Source organism: Callorhinus ursinus, unplaced genomic scaffold, assembly GCF_003265705.2.
Source record: "Callorhinus ursinus isolate GAN/ISIS: 27379988/994484 unplaced genomic scaffold, GSC_fseal_2.0 scaffold33, whole genome shotgun sequence".
NCBI lineage: Eukaryota > Metazoa > Chordata > Mammalia > Carnivora > Otariidae > Callorhinus > Callorhinus ursinus.
In genome coordinates, this window is record NW_027397095.1 from 10,658,431 (window position 1) to 10,684,760 (window position 26,330).

At 39.5% G+C, this 26,330-nt stretch overlaps 1 protein-coding gene and 1 pseudogene across 4 annotated transcripts in view; one reads left to right on the top strand and one right to left on the bottom strand.

Moving 5' to 3' along the window:
* The window catches only part of XIAP (X-linked inhibitor of apoptosis), a 55,735-nt gene that overhangs the window by 13,080 nt on the left and 16,325 nt on the right, over window positions 1–26,330 (bottom strand). For 2 of the 4 annotated variants that reach the window (XM_025852613.2, XM_073879185.1), the window contains exons 2-5: window positions 6,568–7,476; window positions 5,410–5,509; window positions 4,301–4,379; window positions 3,582–3,624 (exon numbers count right to left, since the gene is read on the bottom strand). In XM_025852613.2, the coding sequence (XP_025708398.1) occupies window positions 3,582–3,624; window positions 4,301–4,379; window positions 5,410–5,509; window positions 6,568–7,444 (1,099 nt within the window). In that variant the 5' untranslated portion in view covers window positions 7,445–7,476. Of the gene's footprint in view, window positions 1–3,581; window positions 3,625–4,300; window positions 4,380–5,409; window positions 5,510–6,567; window positions 7,477–11,887; window positions 12,020–26,330 lie in introns of all 4 variants that reach the window. The other 2 variants (XM_025852690.2, XM_073879183.1) reach the window with 2 other exon arrangements.
* On the top strand, window positions 12,281–13,199 carry LOC112809213 (partitioning defective 6 homolog beta pseudogene; annotated as a pseudogene).

The following is a 26,330-nucleotide window of genomic DNA, read 5'->3' on the forward strand; positions in this document are numbered from 1 at the left end:
TTAACAGCTAACCTAAGTACTTGAGTAGATATCTTTCCCAAGTCCCTAGCAATTATTTTGGAAAAATCATGGGAAATAGGAGGAATTCACAGTCTGTGACCTTGAATGTGTGAGTTTCCTATCTCTGAGACTGAGTTTCTGCAGCCAAGGGGGGGGTGAACCAGATAAGGCAACAAATGAATAGAAATTCACTGTAATGTTACTCAAAGTAGAAATACAGGTTATGTAGGGAACTGCTAAAAGAGGAGACTTATTTACAACCTCTGATTCATCAATTCTACTCGAGTATTAAATATAAGTACAAAGGTCCACCAAAAAAAAAAAAATCCACCAAAGACATGCACAAGAATATTCATAGCAGTGCCATTTGTAACAGACTCAAACTGGAAACAACTCGAACATCTATCACCAGGTGAATGGGTAAGTAAACTGTGGTATATTCAAACACTACACAGGCAGAAGAAAAATGAACTACTGCCACAGTACATAATGAACCTCACAGACCTGATGAACAAAAGAGTCATCAAAATGATGAGCCAGAGACAAAAGAATATACCATATGACTGTATTTATAAGATGTTCAAAACTAATCTATAGTAATATAAGTCAGAACATAACTTAGGGTAGATGTTGACTGGGAAAGGGGCCTGAAGGAGTTTCTGGCATGGTGGAAATGTTCTATATCTTTTTTCTTAAAGATTTTATTTATTTGAGAGAGAGCACTAGCGGGAGGGGGATGGGCAGAGGGAGAGGGAGAAGCAGACTCCCCGCTGGGCAGGGAGCCCGATGCGGGGCTCAATCCCAGGACCCCGAGATCATGACCTGAGCTGAAGGCAGATGCTTAACTGACTGAGCCACACAGTTGCCCCTGTTCTATATCTTGATTTGGCTGATGACTACACAGATAAATGCATGTTAAAATTCACTGAACTGAATACTTAAGATTAGTCTATTTTAAACATTTTATTGTATGTGTATTATATTTCAATAAATGTTTTTTAAAAAGAGCCGTCGGAAAGGGATTTGATTATAAGAAATATTACATGGTAAGTAACAAAAGAAGTAGGAAAGTAAATTAAGATTTCTGTTTGATAAAGAAAAATTCTGTTGGGAGGTTATAATGCACATAAAAGACCATTTATAAGACTACTAAAGCATCTGAATGAGAAATAAGGGCAGAAACTAGCGCAGAACCAGTGGATTTTAGACAATATTAAAAAGGTTGACTTCATCAGACCTGGTGGTTAATTAAATGTAGAGGGATTAAGGAAAGCAAAGAGCTTAAAATGATTCAAATTACTGGGTGACTTTGTGAACTGTGGAGCCATTAACCAACTTGGGGGGGGGAGAACAGGACTGGATTCAGTCTAAGTGATTTTTTTTTAAAGATTTTTATTTATTTATTTGACAGAGAGAGAGACAGAGAGAGCAGGAACACAAGCAGGGGGAGTGGGGGAGGGAGAAGCAGGCTTCCCATGGAGCAGGGAGCCTGATGCGGGGCTTGATCCCAGGACCCTGGGACCATGACCTGAGCCGAAGGCAGATGCCTAACGACTGAGCCACCCAGGAGCCCCGTCTGAGTGATTTTTAGAAATGCTGAATTTGAGCTGCTTTTTGAGATTTCTAGGTGGAGATGTCCAGAGGTCAGCTGGACATCACGCTTTCCTGGTTCTACTATTTGTTTTTTTTTTTTTCCAGCTTGTTTCGCTGGCTCCTTCTGCTCACCTGATTAGACACTGGTGGTTCCCTTCCATTCCCTCACTGATCGCCTCCTTTTTAACAATCTCTCTGGATACTTCCCCCACCACCACAATTTTACCCTTATTTATGTGAGTTCCAGGTTTTAAGACCCACCTACTTGGATATCCCGCAGGTATCTCAAGCTTATCTTGCTAAAAACCAAAAGCAGGGACAACAGGATATCCACATGAAAAATAATTAAAATGGCCCCCACCTTACACATATATAAAAATTAACTCAAAATGGATCAAAGACCTGAATGTAAGAGATAAAACCCCATAAAACTCTTAGAAGAAAACATAAATGACCTTGGATTAAGCAATGATTTCTTAGATATAATACTAAAAGCATAAGCAACAAAAAATAAGATAAACTGGATTTCATCAAAATTAAAAATTTATATACTTCAAAGGTACACCAGCAAGAAAGTGAAAAGAGGGGCGCCTGGGTGGCTCAGTCATTAAGCATCTGCTTTTGGCTCAGGGTCATGATCCCAGGGTTCTGGAATCGAGCCCCGCATCGGGCTCCCTGCTCGGCGGGAAGCCTGCTTCTCCCTCTCCCGCTCCCCCTGCTTGTGTTCTCTCTCGCGCTGTCTCTCTCTCTGTCAAATAAATAAATAAAATCTTAAAAAAAAAAAAGTGAAAAGAACAAGTGAAAATATTTACAAATCATGTACCTGACATGGAACGTATATGTAAAAAACTAGAGTATATAAAGAATTCTTATAACTCAATAACAAAAAGATAAATAACCTAACTAAACAATGGGCAAAGGCAATGGACATTTCTCCAAAGAAGACATACCAATGGCCAATAAGCACATGAAAGGATGCCTGACATCATTAGCCATCGGGAAATGCAAATCAAAACCACAATAAGATACCACTTTACATCCACTAAGATGGCTGTAATAAAAGGACATACATACGGGGTGCCTGGGTGGCTCAGTCGTTAAGCATCTGCCTTTGGCTCAGGTCATGACCCCAGGGTCCTGGGATGGAGCCCCGCATCGGGCTCCCTGCTCTGCGGGAGGCCTGCTTCTCCCTCTCCCTCTCCCACTCCCCCTGCTTGTGTTCCCTCTCTGTCAAATAAATAAATAAAATCTTAAGAAAAAAAAGACATACAATAACTAGTATTAACAAGGATGTGGAGAAACAAACTGGAAACCTTATACACTGCTAGTGGGAATGTAAAATGGTGCAGCATGTTGGAAAACTGGCCCGTTTATCAAAAGGTGAAATGTAGAGTTACTACATGACCCAGCAATTCCATGCCAAAATACATACTCAAGAGAATTAAAAACTTATGTCCACACAAAAATTTGCACACAAATGTTCATAGCAGCATCAGTATCCTTCATAAGGGCCAAAAAGTAGAAACCCAAATGTCTATCAACTAACTGATGAATGGATAAAGAGAATGTGGTATTATCCATACAAAGGAAAATTTTTCCACCATAAAAAAAGAATGAAGTTCTCCTATAGGAGTACCACAACATGGATGAACTTCAAAGCCACATATTATGATTCCATTCATATGAAACGTCCAGAATAGGCAAACCCAGAGAGACAGAAGTAGATTGGTAGTTGTCTGGCTGGACCTGAGGGTGAAGGGGCAGCAATGGGGAGTGACTGCTAATGGGTATAGGATTTAAAATCTTTTAGGGATTATGATTAAATTTATAAGTACTTCATTAATTCTTAGATTTATAGCAATCTCATCTCAAATAAATATACCTTGATTACCTTGAAAGAACAAGCTTTAGTCTCCACCCTATAAATAACAACTGTAATAAATTGGCAATGAAATAAAGAGTATAATTATTTTAATAAACATATTTACCAATTCTTTTAGTTAATGATGGTGTTTTTTCAGCAGTTCTTACCTAAAATAGAAATATGGATTATAAGTTAGAATTCTTTTTGGTAGAAGGCAATTACCTCAATTTGAAAAATTACACTAATCATGAATTTATAAATTGGCTTTATTCCAATTCAACACACAAAGGTTTGCAAGAGGCATAACGTGATGAAGCTTAGAAGGAAGTTAAAAGATCATCTAACCCAATCCATTCACTTTATAGACAAGACGCTGAGGCTCAGGGAGATAAAACAACTTTATGGAGGCAAGAGAGTTCACGGTAGGGCCATAATGGCAACTCTGGCCTCCCACTCCCACGTGGTACCTTGGCCACTCCAGGCCGCACCGTCAATTTAGACATGGTTTTGAGATTTAAAATATTGTCTATGAAAAGTTTACAACTGTTTATGAGTATAAAACACATTACACAAAAGTCTAATTTCAGAAAGCTGAGGGATTAAGTATTTTAGTTCTTCAAGCCCATTTCTGTTTACAGTGATAGGTAAATCAATCAGCACATGGTGATTCCCTTTTCATAAATTTGCTTCAGGTTAAGAATAACAAGCATTCTTCAAGATCTCCCCTTTAAAGCTCACCATACATTAGTAATTTAAGATACTATACTGTGAATTTTACACCAAGAAATCATTGCAAAAGAAATTAAATATTTAAAAATATATATTCTACAATACATGACTTACCATAGAGTCCTCAGGTGGATGGGTTAAATGAATATTGCTTATATATTCTTGTCCCTTCTCTTCTAACAGGTATTTACACCTAAACAATTAAAAGAAGGTTAAACTTTGGTAGCTGATAAGTTAGTAAAGTATAAGGAAAGATATAATCTCTATGATCTTAATTCCATTAACTTGCTTTTTGGTATTTCTAAGAAGCTGCAAAATGAACTGTTATCCAATTCTCTATCAACTGTCATTTTAAAGTTAAAAAAAAAAGTTCCCTTTGTTATGCTACTTTGCTAATCTTAGTGAGGCAAAAAATACCAACTTGAGAACTTTCAACTTTTAAGCAAGTTATTAAATTATCGCCTTAAGATTTAAAATTTTTTTCAAATAGTTCATGTTAAATTTTATTTAGAGGATTAACTGACTGTACATTTTGAAGGAATTCTTTGGGCTTTCAACCTTTCCTTTTAAGGTTTTTTAAGGTTAAAGTTTATTTTCAAACAATCGCTCTGAAATTTTAAGTTGTACTATTTTGCAGGCCAAAAATTCTACAGCACTTATATATATGTATACCTTATTTTTAAAGAAGCAAGATGGCAAAGAGACAGAGTATGTCATTATCATTCTAAGATGCCACTGATTATAAGAAGTGTGATTATTTTATGTACCACCACTGCCAATTAAATTATGACCCACTACCAGATGTGTCCTCATTTCAAAAATTTGAAGATGTGAACGGTATGTCTTAGAAGCAGTGAGATACAGTACTATTTGATAGGGGGTGTGATGGGTTCTTAGGGAAAATCCTTGGCAACAAGGGCTCTCTTGTGCCCATCGTGAAAAGAGCCTACTTCCAACAACAAAACTATATATTCCCAATTTGGTGTTTAGAAACAGAATCATCTGAATGTCACAGATACAACACATAAGCAATGAATGCTTTGGTCACCACAGAAGGCTTAGGGCTTTTTTTTCCTATAAAGTAGGTGACCCCATTTTTATAAAACTGGTGTGAATTGCAAGCCATGGTAAAGGCAAAAATAGTTGAGGTGAAAAGTTATTCAAGATTTTCCCACTGCAGTGTCTAACTTGCCTGTTTCTGAATAAACATTTAAATACCTTACCCTGGATACCACTTAGCGTGTTGTTCCCAAGGGTCTTCACTGGGCTTCCAATCAGTTAGCCCTCCTCCACAGTGAAAGCATTTTACTTTATCACCTTCCCCTAAAAAAAGACACAAGCAAAAATACATGTATTTGTGCAATTAGAAGCTTATGCAAAAATACCCCCTTTAACACCATGAAACTAATCATTTCTAAAAGCTATTCAAATTCACATCTAAGTAACAGACATGATTGTTTGAAGAGGAAATACACAGTAAACTCACTGATTGAATCTGAGGTATTTTACAGAAGGCGAAAATAAAACTGCCCAATTTTTATGTGAAAAATTATAATTGTTACCTTCTTTCTAATGTGTCATTTGGGGCCACCAATACTACACTTTTTCAAACTGGGAAACTTTAACAGTACTTAGCATAACAAAATTACAAAGTAAGTTTCTCTAAGGTTATAGCTACAGGACACTAAACAAGCCTTCAAGATTGCTGTAGGAGACGATGTAAATAAAATATTGAAATAACTAGTATTTTGCATTTTGGCACTACTCAATCCTAAAATAAATGGGTCAGATATATAATGGTATAACTTTCCTGAATACACCTGGAAGCCATCACACTAACGGTTTAGAGCAACTTGTCAGCAAACTGACAAGTTTACAGCAGTCCATTTGAGAAGTGCTTATTTGAAGCAAGAAGGCATCATACAGGACAGCTTTCAAATATACAGTCTATATACAAAAGGCAGAGATCAATTTTAATATCAGCCAAACTAAACTCTTTAATGTTCTCTTTTTTATGAGGTATAGAAAGAATGCATGTAATACTTGTACTGAGCACATACAGTAGGTGCTCAATTAATTAGAGTTACTGTCAGACCCATTCTTCTATCAAGGAGATCTATCATCTTTTTCATGTCATCCTTCTCCAAAAAACAATCACATAAAGGTAAACATAACTCACAATATGGTTGTCTTTCTCCCATACATGTAGCGGTTACATTGCAGATTCAACATAAGGGTTCGCAGATTAATACTGATATAAATAATCATGCCAGCCTACACCTAAATATTTACCAGTTCAAGGGGCTAAAGGAATCTACTTTTTAGGAGCACTGCTATAGTTGGAAACTTAGTTATTAGCCTGGTTTTATAAGAAAGTTTACCTAAAGCATAAAATCCAGCTCTTGCAAGCTGCTCCTTGTTAACTGAGTATATCCACGTCCCAAAAGTAATGATCCGTGCTTCATAATCTGCCATGGCTGGATTTCTTGGAACATTTGTTGAATTTGGGAAATTCCTATCAGAACTCACAACATCAGATTCACTTCGAATGTTAACATTCCGGCCCAGAACAAAGAAGCAGTTAGGAAAGTGTCGCCTGTGTTCTGACCATGCACGATCACAAGGTTCCCAATTTTTCAGTTTTCCACCACAACAAAAGCACTGCACTTGATCATCAATACCTGTGTAGTAGAGTCCAGCACTAGCTAACTCTCTTGGGGTCAAGTGGGCATAGTCTGGCCAGTTCTGAAATGACTTTAATCTAGCTTCTTCACTATACATGGCAGGGTTCCTCGGGTATATGGTGTCTGAAATATCTACGACCTGTCCAGTTCTCAAAAGATAGTCTGCATGAGTCTCGGATGGCCTGTCTAAAACAAAATGATTTCTGTTTCCCAGGTAGCTTTCCGCTTTATATTGACCATTTTGGATACCTGGATTTGTAGGTTGTGCAGCAGTATTTTCAAAATAAAAGCCATTGATAAATCTGCAATTTGGAGATACTTTCCTGTGTCTTCCAACTGCTGAGTCTCCATATTGCCATCTATCTATTGCTGCATGACAACTAAAGCACCGCACAGTGTCTCCTTCACCAGTATACAGAAAACCAGCTCGTGCTAGTGTTGATGCGGAAACAGGACTACTACTTGGAAAATTAGCAAAAGTTTTTAATCTATTAAACTCTTCTATAAATTCTTCATCCTTATCGATGTCTGCAGGTACACAAGTTTTAGATCCTTCAAAACTGTTAAAAGTCATCTTCTCTTGAAAATAGGACTTGTCCACCTTTTCTAAAAAGAGAACATTACATTAGGAAATCCAAAATGTGAAACACAGGCAATATAATTTTGATATTAGGAGCTAATAAATTACTTACTGATGACATAAAAGTAATTACACAATCTCTAAGAAAAACTCTAATTCCAAATACTAGAGCTCTATATTACCATATGATTCAAGCTATAAAGTAAAACCTGGCATTTTTATTTTTTAGAGGAAAGTATTTAAGCAGGTGAAATAGAACTACTCATTTTTAATTGCTTATTTTACATAAATGTGGAAACTATGTGATACAGAATATATTAAAATTATTAACCATGTAAAATTATTAATTAGGAAAAACAAAAGCATAAAATATGCAGATTCTTAAACTCTGCATAATTGTTATAATGGATCATTATATATTCAGGGCATCAAAGTTCAGTTTTTACAATTTAAAAAAAAGTATGTTCAGAATGTTAATGAATAAATTTTTAATATTTCTTTACTTTTCTGCTTAGCAAAAGGTATTTGAGTTTTACTCACAATATTGGTTCCAATATGTCCCTTTTAAAAAAAAAGATTTTATTTATTTGAGAGAGAGAGACAGCAAGAGAGGGAATACAAGCAAGGGGAGTGTGAGAGGGAGAAGCAGGCTTCCCGCGGAGCAAAGAGCCCGATGTAGGGCTCGATCTCAGGACCCTGGGATCATGATCTGAGCCTAAGGCAGATGCTTAACGACTGAGGCACTCAGGTGCCCCAGTTCCAGTATGTCCTTTCAGAGCATCAAATGCTTCTGATTTTCATGCATATGAAAATGGGACTCTTGTAGTCCATTTTTTGTTGGAATCGGATCATTTAGGATGTATATATTACTGCCCTCTAGAGGGTAGCTCAGGAAAAATAGTATGTGTAGACTTTAATTGCAGTTACTTTTGCTATCAACTTCCCATGGTCAAAAAACAATCTGCTCAAATGGAAGAGAAGTACTACCACAGCCTCATCAAAGCTGCCAAATTACAGCTGTGTAACATTTAACCCAGATAAAATACTAAAAGGAACTAGCTGGGTTATGAGAAGGGTAGCCAGATAAATTATCCTCCAGCCTTGGACACCTTGGAAAGTGAAAAATGATGCTGCTAATAATTACACTGGGACAACAGGCATAAATCAGGGTTGCCTGAGGCAACCCTGATTCTCCAGAATCTCACACTATTCCTAATACTCTGCTCAGTACATGCTTGGGGAAAAAAAAAAAGACAGTCACAATAATTCTGTCTCTACTTTGTATGTGCATTAATTGATTTCTTGGGAAGAATTAGCAACCCTGGCATTATGTTGGCACAATAGGTCTTGGAACATCATCTCGGAGTAATGTTCAACGCAAGGCTTCTGTCTTGCAGGCTGGCAATAAACTTTAGTCTTTCCTGGCCTTGTCATTTACAATGGTAGTAATTCATATATACCACAAGAGCTGAGATATATCTGCATACAACAATTTTTGGAAGATAAGACTCCATGACTCTTCATTATTGTTTCCCAGATGTCTGAAAACATTTTGACACTACCGTCAAGACCCCTTGTTCAATCAGCATAAGCTGGATGACAAAAATCAAGATTCAAAGAAACCAAGGCTGGCTGACAGGCTGAGATGAAATTTAATAGGGATATTAAACATTACGTTCTGACTTTAGAAATATGCTGCAAAACTAAAGGAAAATGGAAACTTGGTTTGGAAAGAAGTCATGTGAAGGCAAACCTCTAGATTAAAATCTTGGGATTTTAGTTAATTAAAAATTCCATTATGAGGGGCTGGCTCAGTTGGTAGAGCATGAGACTCTTGATCTTGGGGTCGTGTGTTCAAGCCCCATGTTGGGCACAGAGCTTATTTTTAAAAAAGTTCATTATGAGCCAACATTACATGGCTACTAAAAAAGAAACTTAAAGCAACTCCAGGCTGCATTAATGTCCAGATGTACAAGGTCCCGATCCAATTCAACTACACATTGAATATTATTTTCAGTACTGAAAACACTTCAGAGGAACATTAACAAAGTGTCATATCTATAGAGAGCAATTGGGATGATGAAAATGGTGTCCAATGAGGAACAGGTAGAAGAGCTGCGAGTGTTTATCTCAAAGGGAAAAAAAGTGTGGGGAGAGGGCTGTAGAGGAAAGAGTAATTACCATTAGCTATCTAAAAAGCTGTTATACAGGAAAGGGATCCAAATTCAGTGTAGCCTGAGGACAGAAGTCAAGTCAATGAATATAATTATAGCCAGTAGATTTTAACCCAATACAAAGAGGAACAGTTACAACAATCAACAGCAGGGCAGAATGGATTGGGGGTGCCTTGTAGATTTCTCCCATCATGAGAAGGCACTTGGGCATAGAGTAGGACAGGACAAAACATTTCTAAGTCTATAATGACCCTGAAGAATTAATGCTCAATACAATCCAAAGCATATGAAAATTACCTTCTCTGAAGTGCTAAGTTTTATTTCTCAGATCAAAATAGACAGAAGTATAAAATCAAGGATCTATTCTCATTTTGCAAAAGCAGATATTTGTATGGTTCAAGTAGTCACCCCATTTCAGGTATTACATAGTATCAATAATAGCAGGAGAATCTCTATTTGAAGCTTTCAGGTGGAGACCTCATCTTCCCAGGGGTTATTTCCATGCTAATGGTTTAGATTTCACTGTTTTGAAAAGCAGGTATTTATTCAGAAGCACCCAACTGAACACTACATATACATTATCAGAGTGTGAGCTTTTGTTGAAGGGTGCGAAAGCAGAATTACCAGAGAGGTTAAGGGTGAAAGGGAGAAAAATGACTGACAACAGATAGAAACCTTGGGACTGGCGGAAGGCACCAAAAGAAAGGGATGAGAGAGAGGATTTTATTTATAAAGGATTTAAGTGAAATGAAGGTAAGAGAGAGGATATTTAGAAAATAAGTATATGCGGAGCACAGGAATTGTGAATAGAGAAGAAAACGGGGTACGGATATTGGAGAAGGGTGATAAAAAGCTTTGGATGTGAAAAGGTCTAAGTGCAATAAAGTATGCTGAGATCATTTAAGGCTTCTTTGTGAAAGCACACGCACGCTCTGTATTGGGAAAGCAGAAAGGTAAGAAGGCACACAGAGAAAGATGTCAAAGAAAGCTCTGTAATTAAAGGGGCTAGGCAGTCAGTAATCTTGACCGGAACGGTGGTTGGGAAAAATGGTACTATGGAAGCCAACAGTGGCACAGAAAGAATCAGCAAGCAGTGCCACATGCATGGAAAATTTCAAGATCGTGAGATGTTGTGTTTAAAATATACACATACCAAAAAAATACACTTACATGTACATACACAGCACACATATATATTTAACATAGTCAACTGAGTAAAGATAGCCACATAAAACCCACCTACTAGTATCTGCACACAATACAAAAGTTTCTACTTCTCCTAGGCTTTTATTACTGAGGTTGTCAAATATATAGAAAAAAGGTTATTTTAATGGGGAAAAGGACATAAAGTAAGATATACATTAGACTGCCACTGCATGAAAACATATACTTATGGATAAGACTTGTTTTTGTTTTTTATTTTATTTTATTTTTATGTTTTAAAGATTTTATTTATTTATTTGACAGAGAGAGACAGTGAGAGCAGGAACACAAGCAGGGTGAGTGGGAGAGGGAGAAGCAGGCCTCCCGCTGAGCAGGGAGCATGATGCAGGACTCGATCCCAGGATCCTGGGATCATGACCCGAGCCGAAGGCAGACGCCCAACGACTGAGCCACCCAGGCGCCCTTGTTTTTGTTTTTTAAAAGATTTATTTATTCATGAAAGACACACAGAGAGAGGCAGAGGGAGAAGCAGGCTCCCTAAGGAGCAGGGAGCCCGATGCAGGACTCGATCCCAGGATCCCAGGATCATGACCTGAGCTGAAGGCAGATGCTTAACCCTCTGAGCCACCCAGGCGCCCCCAAGACTTGTGGTTTTTTTAAAAGATTTTTATTTTATTTATTTGACAGAGAGAAAGAGTGCACACATGTGCACACGAGCAGGGACAGAGAGAGAGGGAGAAGCAGGCTCCCCACCAAGCAGGGAGCCTGATGTTGGGCTTGATTCCAGGACCCTGAGATCATGACCCGACCCGAAGGCAGATGCTTAACCAACTTATCCACCCAGGTGTCCCTGGATAAGACTTGTAAGGTAATTTTTTTAAAGAAAACTCTACCCCAAAACATGGGCTTGAACTCATGACCCCGAGATCAAGAGTCACATGCTCCGCCAACCGAGCCAGCCAGGCACCCCCCCTTTTTTATTGTAAGGCAACTTTTATTAAGTGGGTAAATTAGGTTAGGGTGGCAGGAGTACAGGTGATCCTTTTCTCCAGAATGTCTTTCTTCCCCCCCCCCAAATGTCTTTAATATTTTCACTTACAGTCTCTCAGGTCGGTGCTGTTGGCCTGGATCAGGAGCCCAGGCCCAGGTCAGGAGCCCAGTCATGGGGGAGGTGGATGAAAGCAAGGAGGTGGATGGGCTAACTGCCCCCTCAACCTCCTCCACTGGAGCCCTGCAGAGAGGAGGGAGGGAATTGTGCCTCTACCAGCTGCACTGCCAGACCAGTCCTTGCTGTCCTGTGAAGCCCTGTGGAGCTCAGTGGAGCCGAGCACTGAGATCCAAGCTGACTCTACAGGTGCATTTGGTGAGCTGTGGATTCTTGGCTTGCGGCTGAGTGTGCACATGCGCCCACCTAGCACTCCACAGAGGCAGCCCGGCACTCAGCTGGACTGTGGCTGCCAGGGCATCCTGGAGGTGAAGAGTATGTCTGACAATGAATTTCATTGTTTTTTTGCTAGAAAGAGCAAAACTTGGACATTTTGAGTTTTATGGATTACTACAACATGTTCATAAAATACCTAATGTTGACAATTTATTAGGCCATGCAGATTTCCAGGGAGACTTACTACCTGATAATTATCACAAGGGTGTTTCAACAGACAACCCACTACTTAGGATTTTTATACAAAAGAAGGGAGAGGCAGATAACAGTGCTTTTGGTACAGACATGCTAATGAAGAAGGAAAATGTTTTAGTCAATGCTTTGTGTTCTGCCAACCACCGAAAAAAGCCACATCCAGTCACTGGTATGCCCCAAGACGTTAGACCTGCATCTTCTATTACAGACACAAATATTCTCCCAGAAACACATCATAGGGTTAGTTTATCTTTACAAACACAGCACTGAACATTCTCTAGGACTCTATAGCCAGGATGGTTTCAGAAAGCCCAAGGGAGACACCACATGGCTTAGATAAGTCCCAGGGATCTTTAACATCCTGGCTTCTTCCAGATCAGGTTCACAGCACAAGGTTACTGGATATCAATGACGAAGTTTTAGAAGTTAATGGCACAGAAGTTTCAGAATAGAGTTTTGATCAAGTAATAGGATGACTGTAAACAGTTGCAATCTCATCGTAACAGTGAGACAAGTAAACCAGAATAACTTTAGGAAGAATAGGACTTTGGCAGCTCTAGCAAATCTACTGATAATAATAGCCTTCTTGGCCATCCACAGCAAATTAAACCATACGTTGACCAAAGGATGAAGACGACATTATTACTGAAGATAATGGTATGCTACAGAAGATTCCTAAAGCTGTTCTCACTACCAGAAAGCCTGGAATGGTTAACACACATAGAACAAACTTCGTTTCGAGTCTGGACAAAATGGTTTCATTCCTTCTAATTGAGTTTAACATCCCTAGCAAGTGGCACGAACAGAATTTGAAACACAGGTACCAGATCAAAAACTCTTAAGATTATGGAACCATCATTATGAAATCATCATTTGAATGTTTTCTGAATAAAGATGTCACAGGACTTGTAAATATGGCTAGTCGAAGAACTTTTAAACCTCTGAGTCAATGACCTGGAACAGGCATGAGAACAATAGCGTTGCAAATTTAAAATGTTATTAAAATAAATAGAAACAGAAAGTAGATTAGTGATTGCCCATAGCTGGGGCAGGAGGGGAATACGGAGTGACTGCAAATGGCTACTGGGTTTCTTTTCAGAGTAATGAAAATATTCTAAATTAGGCTGTCGTGATGGTTGCACAAATGTGAATATACTAAAAGCAACAGAACTGTACACTTTAAAATTAATTTTACGGTAGGTGAGATATATCTTGATAAAGCTGTTTAAATGCTAGTTTGGCAATTTTAGTATAAACTGGTGATCAGAGGTGATTTTTAATTAAAAAAAATTTTAAGTAAACACTACGCCAAACATGGGGCTTGAACTCACAACTCTGCAATCAAGAGTCACATGTTTCACCAACTGTGCCAGTCAAGAGCCCTGGATCAGAGGCGATTTTAAGGCTAAAACAAAGGGAGCTTTGCTAATGAAATTATGTGCTATTTATACAGAAAAGTAGATGTTACTATACATTTTCAGAAGTAGGTGAGAGGGGCGCCTGGGTGGCTCAGTCGTTAAGCGTCTGCTTTCGGCTCAGGTCATGATCTCAGGGTCCTGGGATGGAGCCCCACATCGGGCTCTCTGCTCAGCGGGAAGCCTGCTTCTCCCTTTCCCACTCCCCCTGCTTATGTTCTCTCTCTCTCTCTCTCTCTCTCTCTCTCTCTCTCTCTCTCGCTGTGTCTCTGTCAAATAAATAAAATCTTAAAAAAAAAAAAAGAAAACAGAAGTAGGTGAGAGGACAAAATCACTTCTATTTGAAGTGGTTAAATATTTAACCACTAATATTTCTTTCAACTACATTCTTTAAATTCCCTAATATGAAGTCTAATTCTTATCTCTTGATACTCTGAGGACCTCAGTTCTTATGTTCTCAATATTTTAATGTTCTTCTGTTCCTAATCATTTTCTGAAATGCATTTTTTTCTAACTTCTAAGAAAGCAAACCAATTGGCTGTTTTTAGAAGCTTCTTTCCATATTATGAAGCACTGAAGCTATGTTCCTGAATTATGAAATTCTGTGTTTTTAACATTCACTTTGTTCATCTTATGGCTTACATATTTATAAACTAGTTCCAAAGAAGTATAATTTGTTATGAAGTGCAGTTAATTGCACTGACTCTGGTAATAAAGGAAACTCTCCTTTAATTCTTATCTTCATTCCCTCTCTCATTGCAAAGCATTCCTTTTGTTGTGTGTCTACACTTACATTAGTGTGCTTTTGAACTCTTTTAATGTATTCAAGTAGTGTAAATTGTTTTGAATACAAAATACATATAGATTAAAAGATTTTTACACACAGGACAGATTTGTGCACTTTTATACAAAGATTTTAGACCTTCAGTGGGATTATTTCAGGATCACTGACTACACTTTAGGAGAAAGTTGTGGTATTTATTGTTGACAGAGTTTATCATCATATTATTTTCATTAGGCTATTTATTTCTCGCATATCCACTTAGAACAAATAAGAGTAAGGCTGCCAACTTTCATTCTTTGCCTGACTTCCTGGGTATTTATCATTGTACAATGTGCACAAGCACTATAGTATGCATGTACATAAAAATTAAGAATATCATGAAGTACATAGTTTCCCTACAGTTTATGTGTAATTCCTCCAAAAGCTATTTATTAATTTATTATTTTATTTTGATTAAGTAATCTCTATGCCTAATGTGGGGCTCAAACTTAGGACCCCAAGATCAAGAGTCACATGCTCTACTGACTGAGCCAGCCAGGGACCCTTACTAATTAATTTTATGGTAAGTCTACTAAAGGTGCCTTTTTAAATTTATTTTAAAAAAAGTTTTATTTATTTATTGGGGGGGTGGGGCAGAGAGAGTCTTTGAAGCAGACTCTATGCTGAGTGCAGAGCCCCATGCAGCCTTGATGCCAGGCTTGACTGATCTCAAAACCCTGAGATACGACCTGTTTAACCAACTATGCCACTAAGGCGCCCCTATGCATGCCCTTAGAAACAGCTGTGTGCTATTAAAACAGTGAAAGAATCAAATGACTACATTCTGAAGGGCATATTCTCTAAACAGTGTAAAAAGAAAAAAGAAGGAAAAAGAAAATCCTGATTAATTGGGGAAAACAAAAAAACCTCTAATGTTAAAGCAATAGAAAAAAATCCCACGCAGAGAGAAGTATTTTTTGTGAGATTTAATATCAGAACACTATTCAGAAATCTATTCAGCTTTTTAATAAATCCCTGCCTTACTTGAAACAAAGATTAACAATTTTTTAAAAGATTTTATTTATTTATTTGACAGAGACACAGCAAGAGAGGGAACACAAGCAGGGGGAGTGGGAGAGGGAGAAGCAGGCTTCCCGCCGAGCAGGGAGCCTGATGCGGGGTTCCATCCCAGGACCCTGGGATCATGACCTGAGCCCAAGGCAGATGCTTAACGACCGAGCCACTCAGGCGCCCCAAAGAGTAACAATTTTTTTAAAAAGTTGTTTGGTAGTCAATTATTACTGGCTTAGACAATTTTTAAAAACAACGTACTCCATAATATCATGGGTTTCGGTTATCATAGCATCTTCGAAAATACAAGTAAGCAGTTTCATATGTGTACCAGACAGTGATGAAAGTCTGCAAATTAATACAAATTTATTTAAGATGGCTAACTAGGAAACTGTCACTGATGACTGAAAATTAACCACTATAAATACCTATTAAAATTTTTTAAGTCAAGGGGCGCCTGGGTGGCTCAGTTGGTTAAGCATCTGCCTTCGGCTCAGGTCATGATCTCGGGGTCCTGGGATCGAGCCCCGCATTGGGCTCCCTGCTTAGCGGGGAGCCTGTTTCTCCCTCTCCCTCTGCCACTCCTCCTGTTGTTCCCTCTCTCTCTCTGTCAAATAAACAAATAAATAAAATCTTTATAAAAAAAGAAAAATTTTTTAAGTCAAAATAGCACCTGAGTAATAAATCACCATTCTTAACAAATAAAAACCTTTAGTTTTTTTTTTTTTCTATCAAGCTCATAGATCTTTATAAGCTATCTATGCTTCACTCTTCTGGTCTCTGGAAGAAATTTATCCAATCACTACAGGCTCACTTAATGAACTACAAATTCTTTTCTTTTTTTAAAGATTTTATTTATTTGAGAGAGAGCACAAGCAGGGGGAGCAGGAGAGGGAGAGGAAGAAGCAGGCTCCCTGCTGAGCAGGGAGCCCAATGTGGGGCAGGGCTCAATTCCAGGACCCCAGGATCATGACCCAAGGCAAAGGCAGCCACTCAGCCAACTGAGTCCCCCAGGCGCCCCTGAACTACAAATTCTTAACGTTATTCCTGCAACGAGGGGCTTTGTTACCCTCTCATCATGAAAAAGCATTTTTTTAAGTAATTATATTGCTATGGCACAATACAAAAGGAACTAAATGATTGTTACGGGTTGAATTGTGCCCCCACAAAAGATAGGTTTAAGTCCTAACCACTGGTTAGGAATGTGAACTTATTTGGAAATAGGTTCTTTGCAGATGCAATCAAGTTAAGATAAGGTCATTAGGATGGGCCCTCATCCACTATGACTTAAGTCCTTATGAGAACAAACACAGACACAGAGGCACGTAGGGAAGATGGCCATGTAAAGATGGAGGCAGAGACTGGAGTGATAATGCATCAATAAGCCAAGGAACACCAAGGATCAGTGGCAACTCCAGAAGCTACAAGAAAGGCAGGGGACAGATTCTCCCTAGAGCCTTCAGAGAGAATATGGCTCTGCCAACACCTTCATTTCCAATTTCTAGCCTCCAGAACTGTGAGAAAATAAATTTCTGTTGTTTTAAGCCACTCATTTTGTGGTACCTTGTTATGGCAGCCCTAAACAAACTAATACAATGATGTTAAAAATATGACAGGAATTATGCAAGCAATATATCCCTATTAGCTCCCACTGCAGCACTATTATGCTTAAATACATTAAGTAATTAAAGGCATCTGTTTAAACCTTAGAAAATGTAGTTTTTAGAATCTCACCTATGACATCTTTGCTGATTCTTCCACTCAAAACCCAGAATGATTACTCTTTGTGCCACTACTATATCCTCTACACAATTTGCTGATGACAAGTTGTACTAGAACAAGATTTAGTAATTTCTGCATGCATGTGTGTGTATATATGTAGTACATGGTTAGAATGAAGGTCTTTTTTGGAAAGGATTGTGTCTTATCATACCTGTATTCCCAATGCCAAAGGCAACGCACAACATGCAATAGTGCTTAATAAATGTTGGGCAAAAGAACAAATGCTGAACCACCTCTATTAGTTTACTGCTGTTATTATGCCACATCCTACCCACCATCTCCCCTGGACACTTGAGATCACCGTGAGCACTAAAAATTAATATATGCCTAGGAAATGTGAACAAAATACATGCATACCATGCGAACAATATAATTCTTCAGTGATGAAAACCTATACTAAAATCACATTTCAGGGCGCCTGGGTGGCTCAGATGGTTAAGCGTCTGCCTTCGGCTCAGGTCATGATCCCAGGGTCCTGGGATCGAGCCCCGCATCGGGCTCCCTGCTAGGCGGGGAGCCTGCTTCTCCCTCTGCCTCTCTCGCTCTCTCATGAATAAATAAATAAAAATCTTTAAAAAAAAAAAAATCACATTTCAGGGGCACCTGGCTGGCTCAGTAGGAGAAGCATTTGAATCTTGATCTCGGGGTCATGAGTTCAAACTCCACCTTGGGTATAGAGATTACTTAAATAAAAACTTTTTAGAATTCACATTTCAAAACTGTTATAGGATTCATAAAATTTTTCATAGTAATAATCAAAATTTTATGTGTGTTCACCATAAAATACCATAATTTCAAATTTATCTTAAGATTCTCTCTTTCTCATTACATGCAGAAATATTATAAGTTTTGCTCATTAGTTGCCTTTTCCCCCATAGAAGATCCAGCACAGAGATCTTTTTTCCCATTTATTATTATTTTTAAAGATTTTATTTATTTATTTGAGAGGGAGAGAATGAGAGGCAGAGAGCATGAGAGGGAGGAGGGTCAGAGGGAGAAGCAGACTCCCTGCTGAGCAGGGAGCCTGATGCGGGACTCGATCCTGGGACTCCAGGATCATGACCTGAGCCGAAGGCAGTCGCTTAACCAACTGAGGACCCAGGCGCCCTCCCATTTATTATTTTTAAAATTAATATATAATGTATTATTTGTTTCAGAGGTACAGGTCTGTGATTCATCAGTCTTGCACACTTCACAGCGCTCACCATAGCACACACCCTCCCCAATGTCCATCACCCAGCCACCCCATCCTCCCACCCCCCTCCACTCCAGCAGCCCTCAGTTTGTTTCCTGAGATTAAGAGTCTCTTGGTTCAGCACAGAGATCTTTTAAGATAAGAAACATCCTCACTGACCTAAAAGAGGTCAATCCCTCTTTTAATTACCTTAAAGTATTAGCCAGTTAGTTCCCTGTTTACAAAGAGCATTTTGAGGGGCACCTGGGTGGCTCAGTCGTTAAGTGTCTGCCTTTGGCTCAGGTCATGATCCCAGGGTCCTGGGATCGAGCCCCGCATCGGGCTCCCTGCTTTGCGGGAAGCCTGCTTCTCCCTCTCTCACTGTGCCTCTCTCTGTCAAATAAATAAATAAAATTTTTAAAAAAAAATAGTGTTTTGATTTACAAAGTTGTAGTATCTATGTAAATTTATCAGAATAGTAAGAAACTGAACTTTTAAAAAATGATATGCCCTGAACAAAAAGGGTGTATCACCTTTAAAGTTCAGCTATATTTACATAAAAATTCAAATTTTAGTCAAATTGTTTGTTTATACTAGTAGGGTTCTTCAAACCATGAAGCCTATTTTAACTTTTATTTTAATTTAAGTCATCTCTATACCCAACGTGGGGCTCAAACTCACGACCCTGAGATCAAGAGTCGCATGCTCTTCCAAGTGAGCCAGCCAGGCACCCCTCTTTTAACTTTAAATTAAATGGTCAACAAAACATTTTTGAGGTTAATTACATTCAATCAAATCAAAAGTTCATTCCCTATAATTAAGCACTATAGCCATTCAAATAACTAAATGGCATTAATGAGCACTTAGCTCATAAGCTCAGTCAATAACCTGAACTTATGAATACTGCTATATACAATATGTGCTTGATCATGAAACCTACTTCTGTAAACACCTGCAAGGGCATACTGAGAATCAACAAAGAGAGTATCAATTACATGTTCTATACTTGGTTTATAAAGTCATAGTAATACTTAAATTTTGAGCACAGACCTCTAGTCTTTGCCTAATTATTTGTAATAATTAACTCCACAGGTACAGTTGCTCAGAATGGACAGAGTAAGGTATTCCCTCATCTTTTAACAAATTATGCAACTGTGTTCCCCAAAACATGTTTTGAATGAGGAACACACAGGTTTGGGGCTCAATAATTCACTGAAGGCTCAGGATCACTATTACTGTTATTCCCTCTTCCATTTCATTGGACACTGTTCAGAACTTAAGCAATTTACAGTGCTTGCTAATCAACTGCTTTTGATTAAAAAGCAAACCATCTACAGTCCAAACTGTAGATCCATGACATAATTAATACTATTTATGCTTATTCAGAGCCCAGATTAAAACCTTTGCTAAAATCGGAACAGGCAGAAAAAAAAATCTCAAGATGGACATTAACTCAATCTTTAATACAAATATTTTCCTTTTTATTTAAAAAATTTTTTAAAGATTTTATTTATTTATTTGGGGGGGAGAGAACATGGGCAGGGGGAGGGGCAGAGGAAGAGGGAGAAGACTCCCCACTGAGCGTGGACCCGAAGCTGCTGATCCCAGGACCCCGAGATCATGGCCTGAGCCGAAGGCAGATGCTTAACCCACTGAACCACCCAGCCGCCCCTAATGTTTTCTTTCTTAAAAGAGAGGAATTAGGGCGCGTGGGTGGCTCAGATGGTTAAGTGTCTGCCTTCGGCTCAGGTCACGATCCCAGGGTCCTGGGATCGAGTCCCGTATCGGGCTCCCTGCTCCTTGGGAGCCTGCTTCTCCCTCTGCTTCTCTCTCTCTCTCTCTCTGTCTCATGAATAAATAAATAAAATCTTAAAAAAAAAAAGAGAGGAATTAAAAAAGAATCTTACTACCCAGGCTGTGACCTTTAGTATATTTATCCTTTCAGAACCTTTTCTGTGTGCATGTTATAAATATTTCTAGAGGAGATTTATTATACATGGTATTTTATAACTTGCTTTTTTTCTTTTTTTTTTAAGATTTTATTTATTTTAGAGAGAGAGTGAGAGCATGACAGCAGTGTGAGGGGCAGAGGGAGAAGCAGACTCCCCACTGAGCAGGGACTCCCCAATGCAGGGCTCGATCCCGGGACTCCAGGATCATGACCTGAGCTGAAGGCAGACACTTAACCGACTGGACCACCCAGGAGCCCTTGCTTTTTTTCCATTTAATAATATATCATAAGCATCTTCCCACATCAATCTTTATCTGGATTAGAACATTATTTTAAATGGATGACTAGTACATGACTATACAAATGTATCATGACCTCATCAAATCATATTTTTTTTTAAAGATCCCATTTATTCATTTGACAAAGAGAACACAAGCAAGGGGAACGGGAGAGGGAGAAGCAGCCACCTCCCCTCCCCCACTGCTGACCAGGGAGCCTGACATGGGGCTCTGGGATCATGACCTGAGGCCCAACCCAATGAGCCACCCAGGCACCCCTCAAATCATTTCTGAACACTAATTTTAGATGTATATTTTTAAAGAGACAATACACACAGGATCAAACAATTCAAGAAGTCACCTCATTCATGTCTAAACAGACACCGGTCTGGTGAGAACCATGAATTCACCAATCAGTGAGGCCGGCTTGAACAGCAGACTTACAGGACCTATGCCTGTGTTCTCTACCCTATGGTCTTCCTTCTTATGACAAACAATGCAACAGAGACAAAGAAAAACAGTGACAGTCTCTGGGAGGAAAAGGATCAATAAAAATCAAGAGTACTCAAAAAAAAAAAAAATCAAGAGTACTCATAACAGATCTTTACCAAGAGTTGCTATACCCTGTACCTTAAACCCTCTGGTATTCCTTGAAGGGTTTTAGAACAAGCCTTCCCAAAATATGCCACTTTGGCATGTGGATTACTTTAAACTGAAGTCAATCAAGGCCCAAAGAGGAAAAGCTTTTACCCTCCCCTTAACTGCCTAAAGGAATTTAGATAAAGGGCTTGGTCCAGGAAGAGAAATCAGAGATAACTACAAAGAATTTGGGCTAGGTGTGCTTAAGGTGAGGGAAGCTCTGCAGGGCCTGGAGATCAAACTCCTCTCTGTGTCCCACTCTCTCTGTATGGCCTGGCAAACATTTGTTTATCAAACATTTGCTCTTCCCACATTCTTGTAAACTGTCTTCCTCCCCTTTGAAGTCTCAGGTCCCTAGCCCCCTTCTCCTTAGCTTAGGGTGGCATTAAGCCTCAACCACCTGACTGCCTGTGGCTCTCATGTTCTTATGTGGCTTCTGTATGTACTTAGTTAAATTTGTACTTAGTTAAATTTGTTTTTCCCCTGTTAATCTTTTATATCAATTTACCAGCCAAAGAACCTAGAATAGTAGAGGAAAAAACTTTTCTCCCCAACAGCTGGTGAGCCAAGCAGGAGCGACTTTACTGACTGATCACTGCTTGCTCCAGGGCTATGGCACCTGAGAAATCTGGCACCTCTGATAGGCATGGCAGAAGGTAAGAATTCTTACCATGTCAGTCTTCTGGATCTTTGCCTGAAGGGTCCAGTGGAAATGAGAGTGGTGTAAGTCCTTTTCCTTTTCTAAATTTAGATTAGCAGGAAAAAATATTTGTGAAACTAGTTCCTTGGATATAGCAACTCTGGTAAAGACCTGTTATGAGTACTCTTGATTTTTTTTTTTTTTGAGTACTCTTGATTTTTATTGATCCTCTTCCTCCCAGAGACTGTCACTGTTTTTCTTTGTCTCTGTTGCATTGTTTGTCATAAGAAGGAAGACCACAGGGTAGAGAACACAGGCATAGGTCCTGTAAGTCTGCTGTTCAAGCCGGCCTCACTGATTGGTGAATTCATGGTTCTCACCAGACTGATGTCTGTTTAGACAAACTTTGCTGTGGGTTAATGAACACATGAGGTAAAGGCTGTTGCTAAGAAACATCTCGGAAGCCAAAACCACAAGATTGGAGGGCATGGGTCAAGTATTTAAGAGCTATTACAGCACTGGCCACCTAATCCAAAGACTCCTGTATTAGAATAAATTGAAACAGAACAGGTTAGATTTACATTAGGTCACCTGCCAAACTCAAAGAAGTTTCCATGCAAGTTACTCTGTAAACCACCACATGATCCCCAAACCAGTGGCACATCCCTCTCAGGTATTAGTTTGGCTCTGAGAGACCCAAGGCTTAGCTAAAGCTGTTAACATACATACATAAAAAGCTGGATGAGGTTTTCCTTTTGTCTTGTTCTATGTCTTGACAGCATGGCTGTGTGACCAGTGAGAACACTGTCTCTTGTCTCTGCCAGCCAGAAGATGCACATACCAGTGTGCATCTTGGTGGCCAAATAGACTGGGATTCTGAGACATGAAGTCACAAGCAGCACTCTTTTCATCTAACGTGCCAGCTCTCAGGGGAGTCTGTCATAAGGGGTCCCAGTCCATAAGGGGCTTTTGTCATGTCAACCTTCATTGTTTTGTTAGTGTTGGAAAAATCCCATTCTAGTAGTGCCTCGTGGGTGTCAGATTAGTGGGTCTGGGACTGGAGGTGTTCTTGTAGGAAAACAGAGACACTGTTTTCACAGCATTCTTACAGCCTGTAACAACAAAGAGCTTTACTTTCTTAAGACTATCTTTGGGAGTGAACTTCCAGGATCTTGTAAGGACTGCATCTTTTGCATTCTCTTGTGGGATACCTCTTGCATCCTTGGTTAAGCTATAAAAAGACTTCCTGATCTGAACCGCTATCAACATTAATAGATGCTACTTGTTGGGGCACCTGGGTGGTTCAGTCAGTTAAGTATCTGGCTCTTGATTTCCATTCAGGTCATGATCTCAGGGTCATGAGATCGAGCCCCCATGCCAGGCTCTGTGATCAGCAGGGAGTCTGCCTGAGATTCTCCTCTCCCTCTGTCCCTCCCCCACCATGTGTGCTCTCTCTCAAATAAATAAATCTTAAAAAAAAATAGATGCTACTTGTCAATGGCCAGATGATGGATCTTCTGAAATGAAAAAGTTCTTTATTTGAAAAAAAAATTTTTTTAAAGATTTTATTTACTTATTTGACAGAGAGAGACACAGTGAGAGAGGGAGCACAAGCAGAGGGAGTGGGAGAGGGAGAAGCAGGCTTCCTGCTGAGCAGGGAGCCTGATGTGGGGCTCGATCCCAGGACCCTGGGATTATGACCTGAGCCGAAGGCAGATGCTTAATGACTGAGCCACCCAGGCGCCCCTGAAAAAAATTTTTGGAGAGCTCTCATCCTAAACAATTGTCTTCATGGTACCTATGGGAAGACCAAATTAAAAAGTAGACACAAAGACACAGAAGAGCTAGCCTTAGAGACTCCCTTAACAAGATTTAAGAATAGAAATTAGAATAAAAATTAAAGTCCCCAATATGAATTCCCCTCCCCCCCTTTTTTTTAAGATTTTATTTATTTGACAGAGAGAGACACAGTGAGAGAGGGAACACAGGCAGGGGGAGTGGGAGAAGGAGAGCAGGCTTCCCGTGGAGCAGGGAGCCCGATGCGGGGCTCGATCCCAGGTCACGACCCGAGCTGAAGGCAGACGTCTAACGACTGAGCCACCAGGCGCCCCGAATTCCCCTTCTTAAAATCTGGCCCATCTCTTCAGCAAATTCCTTTAGCCCCCAAAGCTCCTTCACCTTCCTCAGAATATTCCTTAAAACACCTAGCTGCTTATTTCAGCTTCCCTTTCCCTACAAGATTTACAGGGTGCACTCCAGCATGATCTCTAAGCCCAGGATAGACAGGTTACTCATGTAAATACTAAAAGTCAGAAAATAAATTTAACAGAAGCACCCAGGATGGACAATAATGCTCAGACATAAGGCTTATTTTGCTGGGTTCTATAATCAGGCTCCTCCAGCTTCCAGCCTTCCCATGCAATATCCCAAAGAATTCATATTCCCTGGACAGCAGCCCTTTTAAATTATAAAAAGCCCTTTTACCTCTACTTCCAGGAGCCTACCAAATTTAAAGAGGAATTAAAAAATTAATGGCCATTTACAACCCCACTCAGAGGGATCCTGTTTGGCTAAGTGGTATTCTTTCCACCCATGATTATGCTGCAGTTATCAGACAAGCCAGACCACCCCCTGAAAACCTCCCCCTGCCTGGAATTTCTCTTAGGCCCTCCTACAAATATCAACTGAAGGCAATGTTTGGGGGCCGAAAGGGAGGCTCTTCCCCTTCAGGTGAATTCAAGGTTGAATTGTACACTAAGAAAGAAGGCCTTTATTAAAACATCTTATAGACTTTACAAAGGCATACTGCATTAAACTCGGAAAATGCTTGCTGTCTATCTGACAAGCATTTAAAAACTGACAAGATATTTAAAATATTTTTTTTCAGGGGTGCCTGCCTGGTTGGTTCAGTTGGTAGAGCATGCGACTCTTGATCTCAGGGTCATGAGTTCCAGCCCCACGATGGGCGTAGTTAGGTCTCTGTGGTAGGAGACAGGCCAGATTTAAAGGTAATATTCAGAGCTTGACAGGAACTGTTTTGGTCTCCTCCCCTAAGTTAAAATAAAACTATGTACCCAGAGGGGAAAAAAAATCTTCTAAAGCCCTTGTGAAAGGATTTATGGGTGGATCAACCTACAGGACCATTTAAGTTGCAATCCAATTCTTTGAGGAACTGAAAGCACCTGTCCTTATCCTACAAATCTTTGCAAAACTAGAAATGCAACTCTAGAGGCAATTCAAAGTTCAGCTATTCCTTTTTACCATTCCCAAAACCTCTATTTATCTCACAAGATTTGTAAATATTAGCCTTAAGAAACCAAAATCTTTCTTGGAGGAACCTGCACTCTTTCCCTGTGCCTTTGAGATATAAGTGTAAACTCTTGGACTATTCCCAATTCCTAAGAGTGGTGTGCAAAAATGGCAGGGGGGACGGAGACCATTTTAAAATACAAACTGCTAGCTTTGCGCAGTGGCAGTATTACAGCCAAGGAGGTTCATCTGAGGTGCGATTATTGCTAATACAAACGGCTAAAAAGGCTTTTGTGCCCTAACTCTAGACTGCAGCCTCCTTAAATATTACTTGTCAAGGACAAATAACATCTTGTAAGTCTTCTCCATAAATATGAGCAAAAAAGCTTCTATTCAGGTAAGCTAAACTTACTCCGTTCTTTTTTAAGATTTTATTTTTTTTTTCGGAGAGAGAGAGCGTGCCTACATGCAAGCATGAGCGGAGGAGGGGCAGAGGGGGAGAGGGAGGAGGGGAAAGAATCTCAAGTGGACTCTGCCCTGAGCATGGAGCCTGGCGTGGGGCTTGATCTCATGACCCTGAGATCATCACCTGAGCCAAAACAAAAAAGTCAATAGCCACCAGGTGCCCCCCAACTGTTCTTTTATAAACTAGTGAGTTTTGCATTATCATACCCACCTCATGGCTAAAATGCCCAATGTGGATCTTGAATTCACAACCCCAAAATCAAGAGTCACATGCTCTATCGACTGAGCCAGCGAGGCACCCCTCTCATGGTTAAAATTAAAAAAAAAACCTACAAGGTCTCTAATTGTATTTGTGTATATGTTTATCTGTGTGTTGTAGATGGGTGGCATTTTCTATCTCCGGATGGTATTACTGAAATTAATTTGTAAAAGAGCTCTATTTAATTGGCTTAAAATTAAGTGCTTATAAATTAAGTATC